This window comes from Euprymna scolopes, chromosome 20, assembly GCF_053919585.1.
Source record: "Euprymna scolopes isolate OS-2025 chromosome 20, ASM5391958v1, whole genome shotgun sequence".
Classification (NCBI taxonomy): domain Eukaryota; kingdom Metazoa; phylum Mollusca; class Cephalopoda; order Sepiida; family Sepiolidae; genus Euprymna; species Euprymna scolopes.
In genome coordinates this window covers 55,602,853-55,620,860 of record NC_136501.1, presented here as the reverse complement: position 1 = coordinate 55,620,860, position 18,008 = coordinate 55,602,853, and the positions used below count along the sequence as shown (strand labels likewise).

The following is an 18,008-nucleotide window of genomic DNA, read 5'->3' as shown; positions in this document are numbered from 1 at the left end:
AGTGTTAAGTAATTCCTAGTAACAAAGATGGCGGCAAAGAATCAATGCAGTCTCGATCTTGAGTTGTTTCAAAACAAGGGGCGGACGGCGAACTGATTAAATCCAAAATTCGACATTTTTTATAACAACATTTGAAGCTTTTGGTCGGTTGATTGTTATAACTTGTGGTTATAAAAACGATCACCGAAATCATTGGAGTCATACCGTCATTATTAGCAAAAACATTTTAACAACCACTTTGAGCTATGAATGAATTTGCACATGCGCAAAAATAATAGAACTATGTCATCAAGTTGAAATGAACATTTTGCATTTCAACTTGCTGACATATTTTTGTATGCGTTATTCATTCATCCAAACAAAGATTTTACTCGTCATAAACCATCCTTGGTGTATGATTACTATTTTCTGTTAATTTCCGTGTCATGCGACCAGTAGTTAAGAGTATATCGGTTAAATGTATCACACAGACAGACACACATACATACATCTACTGCTTTATTTATATAGATAATGCACAACTGACACAAATTCAGGACGAGTGAGCAACTGTATAAGAGGTTCCACTTAACCATGCTTAAGTTTAAAATAATATTTTCGTTGGTCTGTCACAATCACTTTTGTAATAGCATGTTTGTCAGTCTGTCCCATTTAAATGGACGCATCTTATGAATACTTGTTTGTTTGTTTTCTGGGCGGTGCTATCTGATCTCAGTATTTCCATCCTCCATGGCAACTCTTTAATATTGATGCTATAGAAATAAGGCAAAGTCAATTTCTAATACTCAAAATAACTTTATTTTTCCATCTTCATTAAAGAGAAAGGAGTTGGGAAAGTTTGTTCACTGTATAAAGTTTACAAACGGTTTATCTTTTACTGAAGACTGCCTCGGGTGCCCGGCGTTGTCTGGGTGTTTGGGGGTGTGTGTTGAGTAAAAAAAAAAAAAGTGGTAGTCGGCAGGCAGGCTCGAACCCGTGACGCAAAGGTGGAAGAGAAAATGAAAAAAAAAACTAACATCTTACCTCTACTCCATAACACGACCGGAAGTTCAGAACGTTGAAATTAAGCAAAGTCAATCCAAGCGATACGATGACTTGCAAAATGGTGATGCAAAAAAAATGACCCTCCTTGTAGAAAACTGCCCAGTTGAGGGTGAAGAAATTAATGTTTTTAGTCAATTTTTAAATATTTGTCGTCTGAAGGGACGAGCTTCAAAACGATACTGGTCTCGTGAAAATCAGTCGCCTCTATCAAGAGATTTAGCCAGACATAAGCATACCCGGTGAACCAAGTGCAAGTGAAATACAAACGATTGCACTGAAAGGGACGGCTAGAATCCTGAAAAGATCTCCTGGTTGGACTCACTAAAATAGGGGTAAATGTCAGACATCTGGTTGGATGTCCCATCCCCTAGAAGAAAAAGTTTAAGAAAAATGAAAAAAAAAAAAAAAAGGAGACATACAGATATATATTTAAACAGACAGCTGAGATTTATATTATAGATAATCTGTGCTTTGGAATCCATTGGATGAAAGTAGGAGAGGTGGAGAGCGTTACGTGCTGAAAAAGGTTAGAAAGTCGATGTATTGTTGAATGCATTAATTAATAGAGAAGAAAAAAGAGTCCATATATGAAAAGGTCTGTATGTATGCATGTGTCAACAAGTCAGGCCACGTCTCTGTGTGTATGTGGGTACGTGTGTGTGTGTCTGTGTTACATTGACATGTGTGCGGCTGCAGATATGTTGGATTCTTGGATCTTTATGTTGAACCCAAGGCCAGACAATTTGCAGAAAAGATGATTTGCACGAAAAAGACGATCTGCACGCCAAGAGGGAAGTTTAAGGTTTTAAAGACAGATAAGTTAGATAGCTGCATGTCTCATTTCCAAAAAAAAAAAATAGAAAGAATCATAGTAAGTGCTGTCTTTCATAACCACGGGGCCTAGGCTAGTGCACAAATCAAAGCTAATCTTAGAAATTAATCATAGAGTCAAACTATTGTTAATGACTGTTTATTGTTGCTGCTGTCGTTTTTAGCAATGCTGCTACAATGCTATTCCTCCTCGGTATTTCCATCTTCCAAAGCAACATTTTGGCAAGAGTAATGATGTCTTGCTGGTTAATAACGGTATAACTTCCCTGAACTTGCTGCATCCACTCCTAATTCTTGCAATCAAACAAGCACCTGACCCCCCCCTGTGCTCCAATGCTATCATCACAGTAATAAGGCTTCTGAATAATAGCTTTGCCATAATCCTATTTCTCACCCATCTCCATTGTCCTACACTTCTTGATCATCCGACTGCATTGCCATAGTAAAGCATCACTCTCGTCTGAAAAGTGATTACGTCAATAGATAAACATCGATAATATAAAGGACAAAAATCTGTTTAAATGTATGTATGTATGTATGTATGTATGTATGTATGTATGTATGTATGCATGTATGTATGCACGTATGTATGTTTGTATGTATGCCTAAAACTTTCCACAGAGGCGACGGATTTTCACAAGATTGGTATCGTTTTGAAGCTCGACCCTTCGGATGACAAATATTGAAAAATTGACTAAAAAGATTGATATCTTCACCCTCAATTGGGCACTTTTCTACAGCGAGGGGTAGCAAAAAAAATCTTCCCTTCATGTCAATTTAGCCAAACACGCATGCGCAAAAAACGTTCTTTCTTGAATTAGTTTAAATATTAAAAAAAACGACCTAACTTTACTCACGCAATCATAGACCAGTCATTATATTGGCAGTGTCGATATCTTGAGATTGCATGTTCGAGTCGAGATATCAGGTATTTTTTTTTTTTTGATTTTTAAAGTTTTAATGTTGAAACAGGGTTATTTATGCTATTTTTTCATCATGTTCATATTTTTTTTGTTTTTGTTTTTCCGATTTTCTTTAAGAAGTTTTAACATTTAAACAGGGTTATTTATGCCATTATTTTTTTCGTTCGCTTATTCTTTATTTTACATCATATTCACTGTTTTCTTTTCTTTTTTTTTTTTTGTTTTTCCGATTTAAAAAAAAAAGTTATAATATTTAAACAGGATTAATACATTCGCTTATTATTTATTTTCCATTTTGTTTTGATTTACCCCCCACACACACACACACACACACCTCCTGACACCCGGGCAACGCCGGGTACCCCCGCTAGTTCTGTATAAAAAGAAAAACAATAAATCGCTTGAAAGAATTTTATTCATGTTTGCACCGTTGCTATCGTCTACAGGACAGGAAGCACAATTTTTCAAGAGTTTTGGTAAGCATCCTTTGGTTGTGAAATTAAGAATATTTTAGTCGAAGTGTTGCACTCGGGGTGAGACCGCAATCCTGAAGTGTGGCGTTGTTATCATCTAGCACTTTATGAGGGAAGGTTGACAAAATTTGATAAGCAGAAAAACTGTTAGAATTCCTGTAACGAGAAAAAAAAACATATAGATATTATTCGTACATTTCAATTTCATATAAAAAAACAGTAATCGACAGACAAGAAGCATTTTGATCTTGTGAGCAAATTAATTGATTGCAAAACTTCAAAGAACAAATGGGCTACAATTTAAAACATAGGTTCAAAACAAATCAAGATAAATGAGTTACAGTCAAGATTGTCTACTTTTTTTTACTTCCGGTTTCTATTCGATACGCTACGATAGTGACAATTAAGATATGGTCCTTAATAATTATCCTCCTCTCAGATAACATGAAAACCACCCTTTCTCCATGTTCATGTACGGCATAATCACGTTGACACACCCGTTTTCATTAGATCACCAAAATTAAGCAACATTGAGTCTGGTCAGTACCAGATGTATGACTACTTGGAAATACCAAGCGCTGTATGTAGGAGGACCTCGACACCTCCCTGCAAAACTCTGTCGTCATCGCCTCCTCCCCTGACAGGAATATATAAATGACCGGGGACGACTTATGAATTTGATATTCCCATGAAACAGTCTGAAGGAAGACGCTGGTTCAACTTGTCTAGAATGAATGCCGCTTTTTCTTTTCTCTTTTTTAAATTAGTAAATATGCTAGTCCTATCAGTTTAGTTCCGAAATGAGGACATCTTTTATTGGATGGACGGTAATCGTGAAAAACGGGAATTAGAATTAGGTCCAATGAAAAGAAATAATCTTTTAACGAAAAATCATAACTCATAATTTTTTATAAAACTCATTGGAATGAAATTCTCTACTGAACTCTTTGTTCCTCCGTGTTTTTGTTCTTATTTGGTGCCGAGGTGATTAGTTCATTACGATAACAGGAGCATGGCTAACATTTTAATTGATTTGTTTTAAATTATTTAAAATATTTTTGTTTAATTCATAAATCGCCTGCAAAGGAAATAAACCAAGGGAGGCTACTTAATCATTAAGAGTTGCGTCCCTTGAATTTTAGTTCACGGCATTAGTCTAATTATGGTTAGGATAACGATATTTTGATATACTTTAGTGCAGCTGCAACTTTCTTAATTATTGTTTTCAGCTTTTTTTTTACATAGACGTCACCAATTATCAAAGCCGATAGGCCACTCAAGGATAAGGGTTAAAGAGTGTAGAGTAGTCAAAAGGACAATATAGTAATCGATAGTAATGGAAGTTCGGTAAATTTGTAAACTTAAGTGGAACGGCTCATCAGAAACTTGTTCATGTTGGACTTGAAGACAACCATATTATAGAAAGCTGGAAAGCAGGAAAACGGAAGACAATTCCACAGGCGTGCAGTTCTAAGAAAGAGGCTTTGGTCATGGAATCTATGTTTAGGTTTAGGCACAGATAAAGAGTGGGGAAAATTATTGATAATGTTTTCCTTGTGAAAGTTTGGCGAGGAGGGACCATAGATTGAAGCTCAGTTGAACACTTTCCATGAAAATAACGATAAAGCAGAGACAAACTCGCAACATCTCTTCTGTGAGATAGAGGTTGCAGCGAAGAGAAAAGGACATCTCCCACCAGGCCACGAAGTCTATTTTGAACCCTATCAAGGCATGAAACAAACCGGAAATAGCTAAGGCAGTCTTTAATTTGAAAGCTGAAAAAAAGGTAAAAACAGACAACATTGAAAAGTATGAATGCAAAACCAGGTTATGTATTTTTTTTTTTTTTTTTTTTAATTAGCCCCTCTCAAAATATTTATAAAGTTGATTTGAAGAAAATTAAATTCTATCTTTAACATAAAGACTGATGGGGAGGGGTAACTGACCCTAATCTTAAAAGTCGAGGGAAAATGATAAAGTTGCTTCATTTAATATCGGTACTAATTGAGTGTTTAGCGACATTTTTCTATTTTCAGTTTGTTTTGTAAACTACAATTGGAAACGGTGTGTCAGTATGAGTCCTATGTCGTAGAAACACCTTTGCAATTTATATACTAATCTGAGATTAAGAAAGAGGATAATCAGGGGAGTTAATCCGGGTTCATGTATTCAACTAATTAATTCATTAAATCGCTGCAGCCTCTGAAAGTGAAAAGAATCCAACATCAGCGATCAAATATAGGTCGCCTTTGTTTGGATTTGAACCGATGTTGTTCTGATCTTGTATACTCATATGTAGATACACATAAAAAAAAAACTGGAATCTTGAGAAGATCTTCATCATTCCAGTCATTATAGGAGCAACCTGGCTAACGAAAAAGAATTTCAAAAACCATTTGGCGAATATACCCGGTGAACCAAATACAAGAGAAATACAAACAATAGCACTTAAAGAAACGGTTAGAATCTTAAAAAGATCTCTCAGTTGGAGTAGCTAAACTAATGGGAGAATGTTTGGCATTCGGTAGAATGCCTCATCCCCAGCAAAAACAGTGATAAAAAAATTAAAACAAAAACGAGAGACTATATTTAGAAAAAGATAGACTGAGTAAATTGAAATGAATATATTTATAACATATTATCTATGTCAGTTCCATGAATTCAACAGCAACAATATTTTCTGGTGTACGATCGTTTCTAAGAAGAAAGAATTTTTATTACTTTCAGATGTTATGAATATATATATATTTCTATTTACTCTATAAGAGCTCTGTTTGACTGTAAACTTCTTACATTGAGCTTATTTGCTTCTTGCAGCATTTTTAAGTATATGTTACAGATTTGATTTAATCTTCATTGGCTTCAAGATTGGGTTAATTATTTATTCATTTATACTCTATTGCTATTGATTTACTTCCCCACGAGAGCAAAATGTGACACAAGGTCGTTTTTAATCTTGGGGAAAACCAGTTCCCCAAAAAGGGGTACTTCGGAAGTAGGCAAAAATAAAAATTGCCTAAGTATAGAAGAGTTTACCTTATATTGACTAAGGACAGATAATTAACTTTTGTTTAGCATCAGAACAGATACTGCACTGTGATCTTAGCTGAAGGCATTTATATTCTATTTAAATCTTTTGATTCTCTGACCAATATCTATCTATCTATATATATATATATATATATATATATATATATATATATATATATATATATATATATATATATATTTGAGTAAAAGGATTCATAATTGTGAGTTAAAAATCAATTTCAAAAGGAAAAAACAAACAAAATCAAACTTTTTGAAACTGATTTTTAATTCATGATTATGAATCGTTTTACTCAATATTAATATAGCTCTAGGATACCTATACCTATTGAGCTTAATATATATCTACAGTACTATGGGCACTGTTTTCATTTAAAAGTATTAATACATTTACTAATACATTAAAATAAACTCTGCTCTTTAGACTCCAGGTCTAATTCCCTCTAAAAAATACAAAACGCGCACATATATATATATATATATATATATATATATATATATATATATATATAAACACACTGGCAGGTCACTCGGCATTACCCGGTCATGAATTATGCTTAAATATGATATTTTAATTCATGCAGGTGTCGTATTTATTTATAATGATTATTATATTGTATCCAAAATATAATAGTGATTTAAAAAGTTTTTTTAAAAATTATGACTTGGGTTCCATCAGCTAGAATCAAAGCCAAAATATTTAGCTCTCCAGCATTATTCGCTACATACTGAGCTAAGGTCACATGCATATCAAAGCTTTACAAATTAACCAGATGTAAACGTATAAATGTAAATTTGTCCATGTGTAAAGGATGCACATTAGTTCAACTTACACCTGCCATGTTCCAATTTTTCAATTTTGACCTCTTGGCAGCTTTTTTTTTCTAGTTAAAAACCAAATAGAATTTGTACTACAGGTCCGAATAGTCCATATATGAACATAAACAAAAATATGGTAAAGTAGTTTGGTAGAGACAGTTCTGGACACACCCACACACACACACGATTACTTTATATATATATATATATATATATATATATATATATAAAGAGAGAGAGAGAGAGAGACAGAGAGAGAGAGAGACAGAGAGAGACAGAGAGAGTTTATGCTGGATACAGTTTGACTAATATTTCCTTTTCCCCTAGAAAGACAATATCTCAGTGTCTGTACAGGTGTTTTAGAATTATAAATTATTTTATTAATAAATATGTTATCCCAGTAATTGAGCATCCTGATCAATTTTTCTTTCAAAATTTGTGTTCATCCTATATATATATATATATATATATATATATATATATATATATATATATATATATATACATATCAGGTTGAAAAGAAAGTTCTTGTGGTTTTTAACTTTTAAATTCAGATGAACATATCTTGACTCAAACAAAAATTTGTTAACCAAAACAAGCATCATCAAAATCAACATACTTTTGCCAACGAAAAACAAGTGTATTGATGCTAGCAACGTAAAAATCTTGCGTTCTGGTGGCGATGAAGTCACTGAAGGTGTTTTTTGATATCGCCTAGATTTTTTAAGCTTTTCTTATGCAGAAAGTTGTCAGGATGTTTGAAAAACTGGTAGTTAGTAGGTGAGAGACCTGGAGAGTATGGCAGTGTTTTATAGTCCAATTCGTTCAACTTCTGCAGGGTCATTTTAGCAACATGCAATTGGGCATCGCTAGTTATTATAAAGAATCCACTTTTCATCGCAAGTCACAACCCAGTCGAGAAACGAGTCGTTCTTGTTGTGTAAAAGACGAGAAGATGATATTTCATAAAGGTGTTTCTTTTGGTTGTCGTCCAATTCATGAGGCACCCATTTATCAAGTTTTTTGTCTTTCCAATATCTCTCAAGTGGTTGGAAATCGTTGTATACATTATGTCTAATTCAGAAACAAGTTCTCGAACAGTTATGCATAAATTGGCTTCAACTAAGGTTCTTAATTGATCGTTGTAAATATCGAATGGCCGACCACTATGCTGCCACAAAATTTCTTAAACCATCATAGTGCTGTGTGTTCAATAGTGGTTCCTGGGCTAAATGCTTTGTTGATATCAGAAGCTGTTTCAGCAGCTTTTCAGCCTAGCTTGAATTGAAATAAGAAAATTCTGCAAATTTGCTTTTTTTTGTCATTTTGTATTCAACGTTCTGAAAAGAAGACATAATTGTTTTAAAACGATTGCAATTTCAATGATTAAATAGAAAAACGCTCTTTAAAATAATATATAAAGTAAAGGTATTATAATGAAAACTTATTAATACATCATTTGAAATCAAAATTAAAAATTGCACAAGAACTTTCTCATCAACCTAATATATATATATATTTCTCCAAACCTCTGGCCTTGATGAAGGGGAGACAAAAACTTGCTGCTATGGTTTCAAATGATCTTAAATAACAGCAAGGGGAGACTTGATTCCAAATATTTCTCATATGTTATATCTCCTCTCTTTTGAAAATAAGGTATGATCATGAATATCTCCAGTATTTAATAATCCTTATACACTGTGAAATTTACTGTATGTATGAAACCAAAGAGGAGAGATATAACATATGAGAAATATTTGGAATCAAGTCTCCCCTTACTGTTATTTAAGATCATTTGAAACCATAGTAGCAAGTTTTTGTCTCCCCTCCATCAAGGCCAGAGGTTTTAGGGAAATATCAGATATTTTATAATTCATATGCAAACTAGGAAAACAAATGATTATGGTTAAAATATTGGCAAAGGTACAGTATCTTTCCACCCATGAAAAATCTTTTAAAATTACCATTATTATAGGTTTTCGATGGTGCTGAAAACGAAAATAACAGTAAAAATCCCAGGAAATGAGTATTTTTACAGATATGAAGAAATTATAAAGTGAAGGAGCACTTTTCTGTATTAATTTAACATAAAATGAACATCCACTTTACAGACAATGTGGCCATAAAGTGGGTGCTCATTTTACGTTAAATTAATATAAAAAAGTGATGCCCCACTTTTTGAAACAGTAATGTGCGGCCTTAAGGGCAAATGTCACATAGCCCACTACACGATTCAGATCATTAGCTTTCCAACGAGCCTTCAGTTCTTAAATTCTGATCAGTAGTTGCTGAGATGTTGAACTTATAAAATTGCCCCAAAAAGTAGTATTTATATACATGGATATATCTATACTCGTTGCTAAATTGAATATTAAAATGCTCATATTTTTGGTTCTATGGGGCGAAAATGAATAAAAGTTTGCAGGCTTTTTGAAGATTATAATGCTAGTCTATGGTTAAAATTTTATGACAATTGTTTAAAAAGAACCTATATTTTCAAACCAATAAAATATGCCCAAATCCTGGCAAGCAAGTTTTGCTGTCTTGAGATGAATTTTGCTTCTGATTTTTTTTTGCTTGCTTGTCTCCCGTGTGGTTTTCCCAGGCCATGAATATATGAATCCTATTTAGGGAATTAAGAAAAAGCGGTCAAATTTAGTGAAAATGCATAATTATTACTTTCTACCTTTGAACATTACTATCATCAGTGAAAGATTTTGTTTCATACAAAATCAAATAGAAAAAAGACAATTAAAACAATTGTTTTTAGCATTGGAAAATAGGCACATATTATTTTGGATTCCGGTACTAATTCCTATACTCCTAAAAGTTTTGATTTTCCGATTTCTGACTCAACATATACATATAGACAAACATATATACATACATACATACATATATATATATATATATATATATATATATACATATTTACATACGTGCACACACACACACATATATATGCACACACACACATATATATATATATATATATACATACATACATACGTGCGCACACACACACACACACACACACACACACACACACATATATATATATATATATATATATATATATATATATATATACAGGGGTTGTTTTTGCAGCAAGGGGCAGAGAGCTAAATATTTATCCAAAGCGAGAAGGCAAGTAAATAGGCACTTAGTTGAAAATAATATTAGAAATCTGTTGAATTATACAAAAGGTTATTTGCAGATGGAATGGAGAAGGTAGGAGCTCTTTTATTTTTTAGGAGCAAAAGCTGAAATCCATATATATATATATATATATATATATATATATATATCGAAACCCACTTTGGGTCTGGCGTTGTCCGTTGTCGATGCAATTGCACGATTCTATCTAATTCTGGGTTCTAGCTTTATTGTGAAAGGTGTATGTGAACGGGTATTTATCTATCTATATATATATATATATATATATATATATATATATGTATATGTATTGAGTGTCCATAATGTCCATGTGCATAAAAAATAACTTCATTTGCATTTGCGATAAAAAAAATGTAAATAAAGTAATAATTTTTTTTAATGCACATTGAGTTTATAGATACCCCACATATATATATATATATATATATATATATATATATATATATATATATATATATATATATATATAACATAAAATTTACTAAATAAACCACTTATTTAGATATAGATCGGTTATTAAGGAATAATGATGGCTCCATCTTACTTCTGTCCATCTAAATATCTCCGTAGGTCGCCAATTGTTTCTTGCGGCTTCATCTTCAGCACAAACGTATGATTCCCATTGGCAGACTTCACTCTCAACGTTGTCATACACTCTGGGCTCCCTCGTCTTTGTCGAGTGGCACTTTGAATTCTGCAATTAAAAAACATCAGATGTTAGGCACATTATTCGAATTTAGGCATCCAATGAAAAACCGCCAGTAGTATTTACTTACAAGCATACTAAGTGTGACAGTGCAACTTTACTTTAATGTGTTGCCCCAATTGTGTAATTTCAAACAAAGGTATTTCAGGGAAAAACATTATTACATGCTTAGATGTCACGTCAAAATTAGTATAAATTCAAAAAATTACGAAAAACGTTCCAGTAGAAGATGTCCCAGAGTTAATTTTCTGAAAAAGTGTGCAGTATAATTGAAAAGAAGCAAGATGGCCGACATGAAAGCTAGTGTCATCAGTAGAAGGCAGTTATCTCCCCCTGATTTAGAACTTCTAAAGGATAAATTTACATCGAAAATTTCTGTTTTTACTTATAATTATTTTTCTACTGAACCATTCTTAATAAATTTTGGCATGACCCGAAAGTATGTGATAATGTTTTTTCTCTGGAATGCATTTTTTCGAAGACACACTATAGTAAGGTACAATGAGTTACTTGCCCTTCTTGTCTGTTTGGTATTTTATTTATTCCATTTTTATTAATTTACATTTTGTTTCTGTTTGTGTGCTAATGAAGAAAGTCTTCAAACGGTTTTGTGTAATATTAAAGTCGAAATTATCCAAATATTACTGAATTATTAAAGTCGAAATTATCCAAACTTTACTGAATTATTAAAGTCGAAATTATCCAAATTTTCTGAATTATTAAAGAAAACAATTTTTATCGTGTTAGCAGGTGAAAATTTTCCACCGTCTTGTTTTATGCCAAAAACAGAAAATTACCTCCCTTTTGAATTCTCCTGTGTTTTAAATGCAAGAAAGAAAAAAAAACATGACAAACAATTTAAACAATTGTTATAAAGTTGTTTAAATTATTTGCCATTCTAAATTACATGACTAAAAATAAAAGTTGCTTAAATTGTCATGTTCTGACTAGCCAGTTTTGCCTTGGTTCGTTCCAAAAAAATTTGTTATAAAGTTGTTTGAATTGTCATTCAAAATCATATTACAATAGAAAAATGTAAGCTTGAAAAGTAATATGGTTAAGATTAAACATGAAAAAGTAAAGGACTAGTTGTTAAAACTGGAAAAGAAAAGGACAAGATATTCTTGTTAAAAATATAATAAATTTATACCTTAAAATATTGCAGCATTAAGAATTCATTATATAATGTTATAAATTGAATTTTTAAAATAATCTTAATTCTGCAATATTTTTAAGTCATAAAATATTATATTTTTTACTAGAATATCTTGTCCTTTTCTTTCTCCATTTTAACAACTAGTCCTTTACTTTTCCATGTTTAAGCTTAACCATATTACTTTTCATGCTCGCATTTTTCTATTCTAATACATGATTTTTCCAGGCTTCCAATAAATTCACTTGTCCTTTGTTTAATTTCAGTCTTATTTTTTGGCCCCCATAAACACATATGTAATAACAATATATGGCACTCGTGTGCTTTCAATAAAATCCCCCCAATTATCTCCCTCTCATGCTTTCATTCTTTCTGTTTCACTTGTTACTTCTCTTTTCGAATTAGTAGCAACAGTAGTCGCTGAAGCGACGTGGTTGCTATGGAAACCAGCCATAAAAAACATTGCCCACCTCCTTACATATTTTTACGATTTTGAACATCAGAAAATTCATAATAACTTTTGTTTTACTGAACGAAAATTGAAATTTAGTTTTCACAGTATAGCTGAGAAGGTGATCTATAAACTGTAATAATTGTTTGAAATTTTGTTGAACGGTGAAGCTTTAAAACAGTTCTAAATGACTAAAACTGCCAATTAACCATATATTCAAACACTACTATGTTTGAATGATAAAAAAAAAATAATTTAAAATAAAAATTGTTTAAAAGGGGATTAAATTATTTGTAATTTTTTTTTTCTTGCATTTCGTTCTGTTCCACTCGATCTTGATTTTTAATTACAAGGTCAAGGCTGTTTCACGCTTACGAAATTGCAAGTGGCAACCATCTTGACTCATGCATTTCTCTAGTTTATATGGGTAAATAAATTAAATTTTTACTCGAAATGACTCCTCATGTAATGATGTTAAAGAAATGTTTTGAATGCCTTATTTTTCTCCTATAAACTGCAAACCCTATTTAGCGACATTACCAAATGAATAACATCATGTAGGCACTATGAAACTATCAATTTTAATCAGTTAGCTAACCAAAGAATGATTCCCAATGATGATTGACGAACTGCACACTTCAACACAAAATAAAAGTCGAATGTAGATCATGTAGCGCCAATCCAGTGAAAAATGTTTGCTTAACTTATTTAATCAGTTTTTAGCAGTATTTTACTTAATTTTCGATTTTTTGAGCGATTGTCGAAATTACAATGTCTCGTGTTCGCCATTTTTCTTGTTCTAAGCCAAGGTCATACTCGGCACTACTTGTGTTTCAAAGTAAATAAACGCTTTAAAATAAGTTAAAACACCAAAAATTTAACCAAGTAGCGAGAAGAGTACCTTATCCTGATTTTGGTAACATTTATTTGTTACATATTTTTTTTTTTGGGGGGGGGTATTACTTTTTTCTTTTTTTTTTTTTTTTTGTTTATACTGTAAAAAATGCCACACATAGACGGCAGTTCTAAGTATGAAAAAGCAATGTCAAGGGAAGTAACTCGATCTAGCCACTTTTAAAGTTATTTCCCTTTGAATAGGAATAGTAATGCGTTTGTCGCAGAAAACGTGTTTTATTAAAATAATACACATTATGTATCAAATAGACGACTGAAACCACAAAGAAACCCACTGTCTTTCAAAATAGCGTAATGAGCACGATGTGTAGAGCGAAGTTAACGGATCATGCTAGAATAAGCGATCTTTTTATAAAGACGAAACGTGTGTCCATATACCCTTATGTAAATCGAAAGTGTTAGCTGTAGCAGTAGCACTAGCAGTCATAAATAAAGACTTATTTTCTCTCTCTCACTCTCCTTGCTATGTGATTTGTTTACAAACAGGCCAATCAGCTTGCAGGATGCATTGATTTTCATCTGTTCCTTAAAGGACTACTTGAGCTCCTTTGAAAATCACGGTCAGTCAAAAGAGAGAATCCTGAAAGCAACAAGGAAAGATGTTCTCTCTCTCCCTCTCTCTCCCTCTCTCTCTCTCTCTCTCTCTCTCTCTTTCTTTCTTTCTTTCTTGTCCCTGTCCACTGGACGGTCAAACATCAACTGTCTTCGTCTAAGATAACTGGTGACAGATCTTTGGTAGCACAAAAACTTTCTATCTTTCCTTTCTTGACTTGTCCAACTTTTTTCCAACTATACCAAACGGTGTAGGTAATTAAATAAATTAAATAAAACCCTTTTGTTGTTGCTATATAAAAAACAAGCCAAACATGCAGGGTCCTTCTCCACGAGTGAAAAATTTACTTTCACCATGACTAATGTTTGTGCAAAATTTCAAAAAAATAAATCCAATGCTTGGTTATTGAGAAAAGTGCGAACAAATGAATGGATGAACAATTTTGGGGCAATTTTACCTCTATAACGACCTATAGGGAGCCACCAGAGTTATACCGGAAAATCCGTTCAGGCAAACATTTACTTTCACCATGACTAATGTTTGTGCGAATTTTTTTTAAATTCCAAGATGTAGTTATAGAGAAAAGTGCAAACAAACAAATGGAAAATTGGACAAACGGGAATGAATTACTAGGTCTAATCTTCCTTTTATCAGGGGGACCAAAGAAGGTTTTATTTTTCCTTTTGTGCAGTGATTTTCATTACATATTTCTAATACATAGAAGTGCATCTCATTTCTACAGCTTTATGAGAATACAAACGGATGAAAGTATATCTATAACAGGGCTTGACAGCCTCCGCCCCATGGGCAAAATCTGGCCCTCGAGTGAATTTTGTTTGGTTCACTACCGTCTTCATTACACAATATAAATATAAATGAATAAAACCACAGTGACAGTTAAAAGACTGAATACAGGATGTCAAAATTTAAATTCTTATTTAAATTGACATGAAAACGTGTTTTACTTTTGATTTTTATTTATCATTTAACTTAAATGAAAATCTTTTTTTGTGTGTTGAGTTTTTATCTGTATGTGTGTGCAATTGTAAGAGTCATAATTGTTCCTTTCACATCCAGGTATTTTAATTTTAGTTTCTTGTTTTTTAGTATCTTTTTGTTTTTTAAAAAGAATGTATAGTTTTGCTAAATTGATGTTCATTAGTTTTTCTACAATTATTATTTTTTCATAAAACTCCTTTTAAGTTCTATCTTTATTTTTGTGTGATAAGGGTGTGAAGAGTCATAGCAGTAAGTGCCCACGATTGGCATGTGCCCACTGTAAGGAAGCAGGAAGCACAAGCACTCGGATCTGAAATTCTTCCGATACAAAAATTAGACGAATGTAAATATAGGCACAGTTAGGGTTCAAGGTGGCAGCATAAAAAAAAACTTTTTCTTTCTTTTTTTTTTTTTTCGTTTTGGAGGGACTTTATCCTATTCAGGTGAGATAGCTGTTAGTTGGAAAGAAGAAGGCGAAAAGAAAAGTACAACTGCTGCTCAGGTGAAAAAACGAGCGGGGCGTAGAAGAGACAGACCTCTTGTGCCGACCAAGTTGATGACCTGTTCCCCTTAAGTCATCCAATTTACCAAATTTACACTACAAACAATTATATGATATTGTCCCATTGACTACTTTACATGCATTAACCCTTATCCTCGAGTGGCCTCTGGGCCTTGATAAGTGGTGACTTCTTTGTCAAAAAAAAAAAAGTACAATGCTGAGAGTTAAGAACAGTTCCGACCATTTTTTTTTTTCTATTTTCATTTTAATTTCTTAAATATTTCCGTTTTTTTACATGAAAACTAGTGTATTATTACATCAAGATGCTTTGCAAAACGAGCAGCAGATAGAAACAAGTTCCTTATTAAATCATTTACCATTTTTAATTGTGTTTCGGTGTAGAAATGAATTTTTTTTTTTTTTTTTAATAACAATTTGTTTTATCCTTGCCACAAAATAAAGATTGTTTGCAAACTATGTTTGTAATTTTATTTTTAAATATTTCTGTAGTAAAATAAGTGATATTTTTTAAATAAATCATATTATATTTTAATGTATAAAAGAGTTCAAAATAGACTTCGTAGCCTAGTAGGGGATGCTCTTTTTTCTTTCCTGCAACCTCTTTCTCACAGAAGAGACGTTGCAAGCCTGTCCCTGCTTTATCATTATTTTCATGGCAAGTGCTCGTCTGAGCTCCAATCTATGGTCCCCTCTAGCCAAACTTTCATGAGAAACACTCATCTAGCTGAAAACACTATCAATAATTTCCCTCACTCTTTATCTGTGCTTAAAGCTAAACATAGATTCCATGAAAAAAGCTTCTTTCTTAGAACTGCACATCTGTGGAACTGTTCCGTTTTACTGCTTCCCAGCTGACTACAATATGGTCGTCTTCAAGTCCAACATAAACAAGTTCTTGATGAGCCATCCCCTTAAGTAATCCAATTTACCAAATTTCCACTACTAACAATTACTATGAGATTGTCCCATTGACTACTGCACACTCTTTAACCCTTATCCTCGAATGGCCTCTGGGCCTTGATAAGTGGTAACTCCTATGTAAAAAAAAGAAAGTATCTTTCTATATGTAATTTTACTCCTTTGGATAGTCTCAGTGAGATAGCTCAATAGTGCAACACCAGAGTTTTAAATGTTTCTTAAACAACATCACTTTACAAGGAACAGACGTCCATATTGTTGCTTATTTTCAAAATGCTAGGCTTTTATTGGTAACAACTTGAGTACAATTGTTTATTACATTATATTATATTTAATACTTGTTTCCTTTAAACATATAGAAAATTTATATAACATTTTTGTCCTATATGACAATGTAGTAAAACTGTTTAGTCATCCTCCTATGATAAGCATAAGTTTTTGGTCCACTCCAAATTGTTGCCGATCGCTGATCTATAAGGATAGTGGAAGAACGCAAGTAAGGGAGTAAAGTATCGATGATATATGTTCCGGGACTTATGGATTAATCCATCAGCTAAAGAAAGTTGTGATGGACAGGGAGTCTTTGACACAAGGTATTATGTAAGTCTATTCATAGTGACTGCATCATTTAATTGTGAAATGATTCTTATGAATGCTAAAAAGCAAATGGCTCTAATTGCTTTCTCGTTTCTCAAAGCAAGAAAGTTTTCACAGGGAGGTGTTCACAGAAAGTTTTCACAGAAAGTATGTTAAACTAATGATCATTTTTCCAAACCTCAAAAAGTAACACATACATGTAAAAATAGTAAGCCGACATAAAGTTAGAAACTCCTATAAAACGCCGTCTGGACTTCGTCAGATGCAATGAAGATCATCACTCTTCATATTGGTTGGAAGTGATTTTTAGCAATGAAAGCAAGTTCCATAGGCTAGGTAGTGATGGTAGGCAGTACGTCCGTCAAAAGAAGGATGAAGAATTTAATCCTAGGTAAACAGTTTAAACACTTGCAAGGTGGTAGAGGTTCAGTTTTGGTGTGGACGTTATTAGTGCCAATGGTCCATGGCCTTTGGGCGCTGGCAAGGTCGAATTAATTCGACCAAGTACATTAATATGTTAATTGAGAATTTTCTACACTATTTTGGCCGGAATTTGGATGATAATCCCATCTTCATGCAGGATAATACTCCCATTCACACAGCTGGCAATGTCAAGATGTTCTTTAAAGAGCATGATATTCCGAGTTTGGATTGACCTGCACAATCTTCAAGCCTCAATCCTATCGAAAATGTATGGCAGCTATGCAATGATAAAATTTCAAATCTGAAAGAACTTTGGACAAAAATTAAAGAGAAGTAGGAGTATTGCCACAGACTAATTCAAGAGAATGGCCCAAAATTTGCAGGCTGTAAAATTGTAGAAAGGCTATGCTATTAAATAAATAACTAGTTCATTGTGTTTCTGTTGTATTTTTGTT

General features: G+C 32.8%; 1 protein-coding gene across 4 annotated transcripts in view; it reads right to left on the bottom strand.

Moving 5' to 3' along the window:
• Positions 1-3,195: 3,195 nt before the first annotated feature.
• The window catches only part of LOC145241437 (UBX domain-containing protein 11-like), a 303,692-nt gene continuing 288,879 nt past the window's right edge, over positions 3,196-18,008 (bottom strand). For all 4 annotated transcript variants that reach the window (XM_080104392.1, XM_080104390.1, XM_080104391.1 and 1 more), the window contains 2 exons: positions 10,860-11,009; positions 3,196-3,427 (listed from right to left, as the gene is read on the bottom strand). In XM_080104392.1, the coding sequence (XP_079960518.1) occupies positions 3,298-3,427; positions 10,860-11,009 (280 nt within the window). In that variant the 3' untranslated portion in view covers positions 3,196-3,297. The remainder of the gene's footprint in view (positions 3,428-10,859; positions 11,010-18,008) is intronic.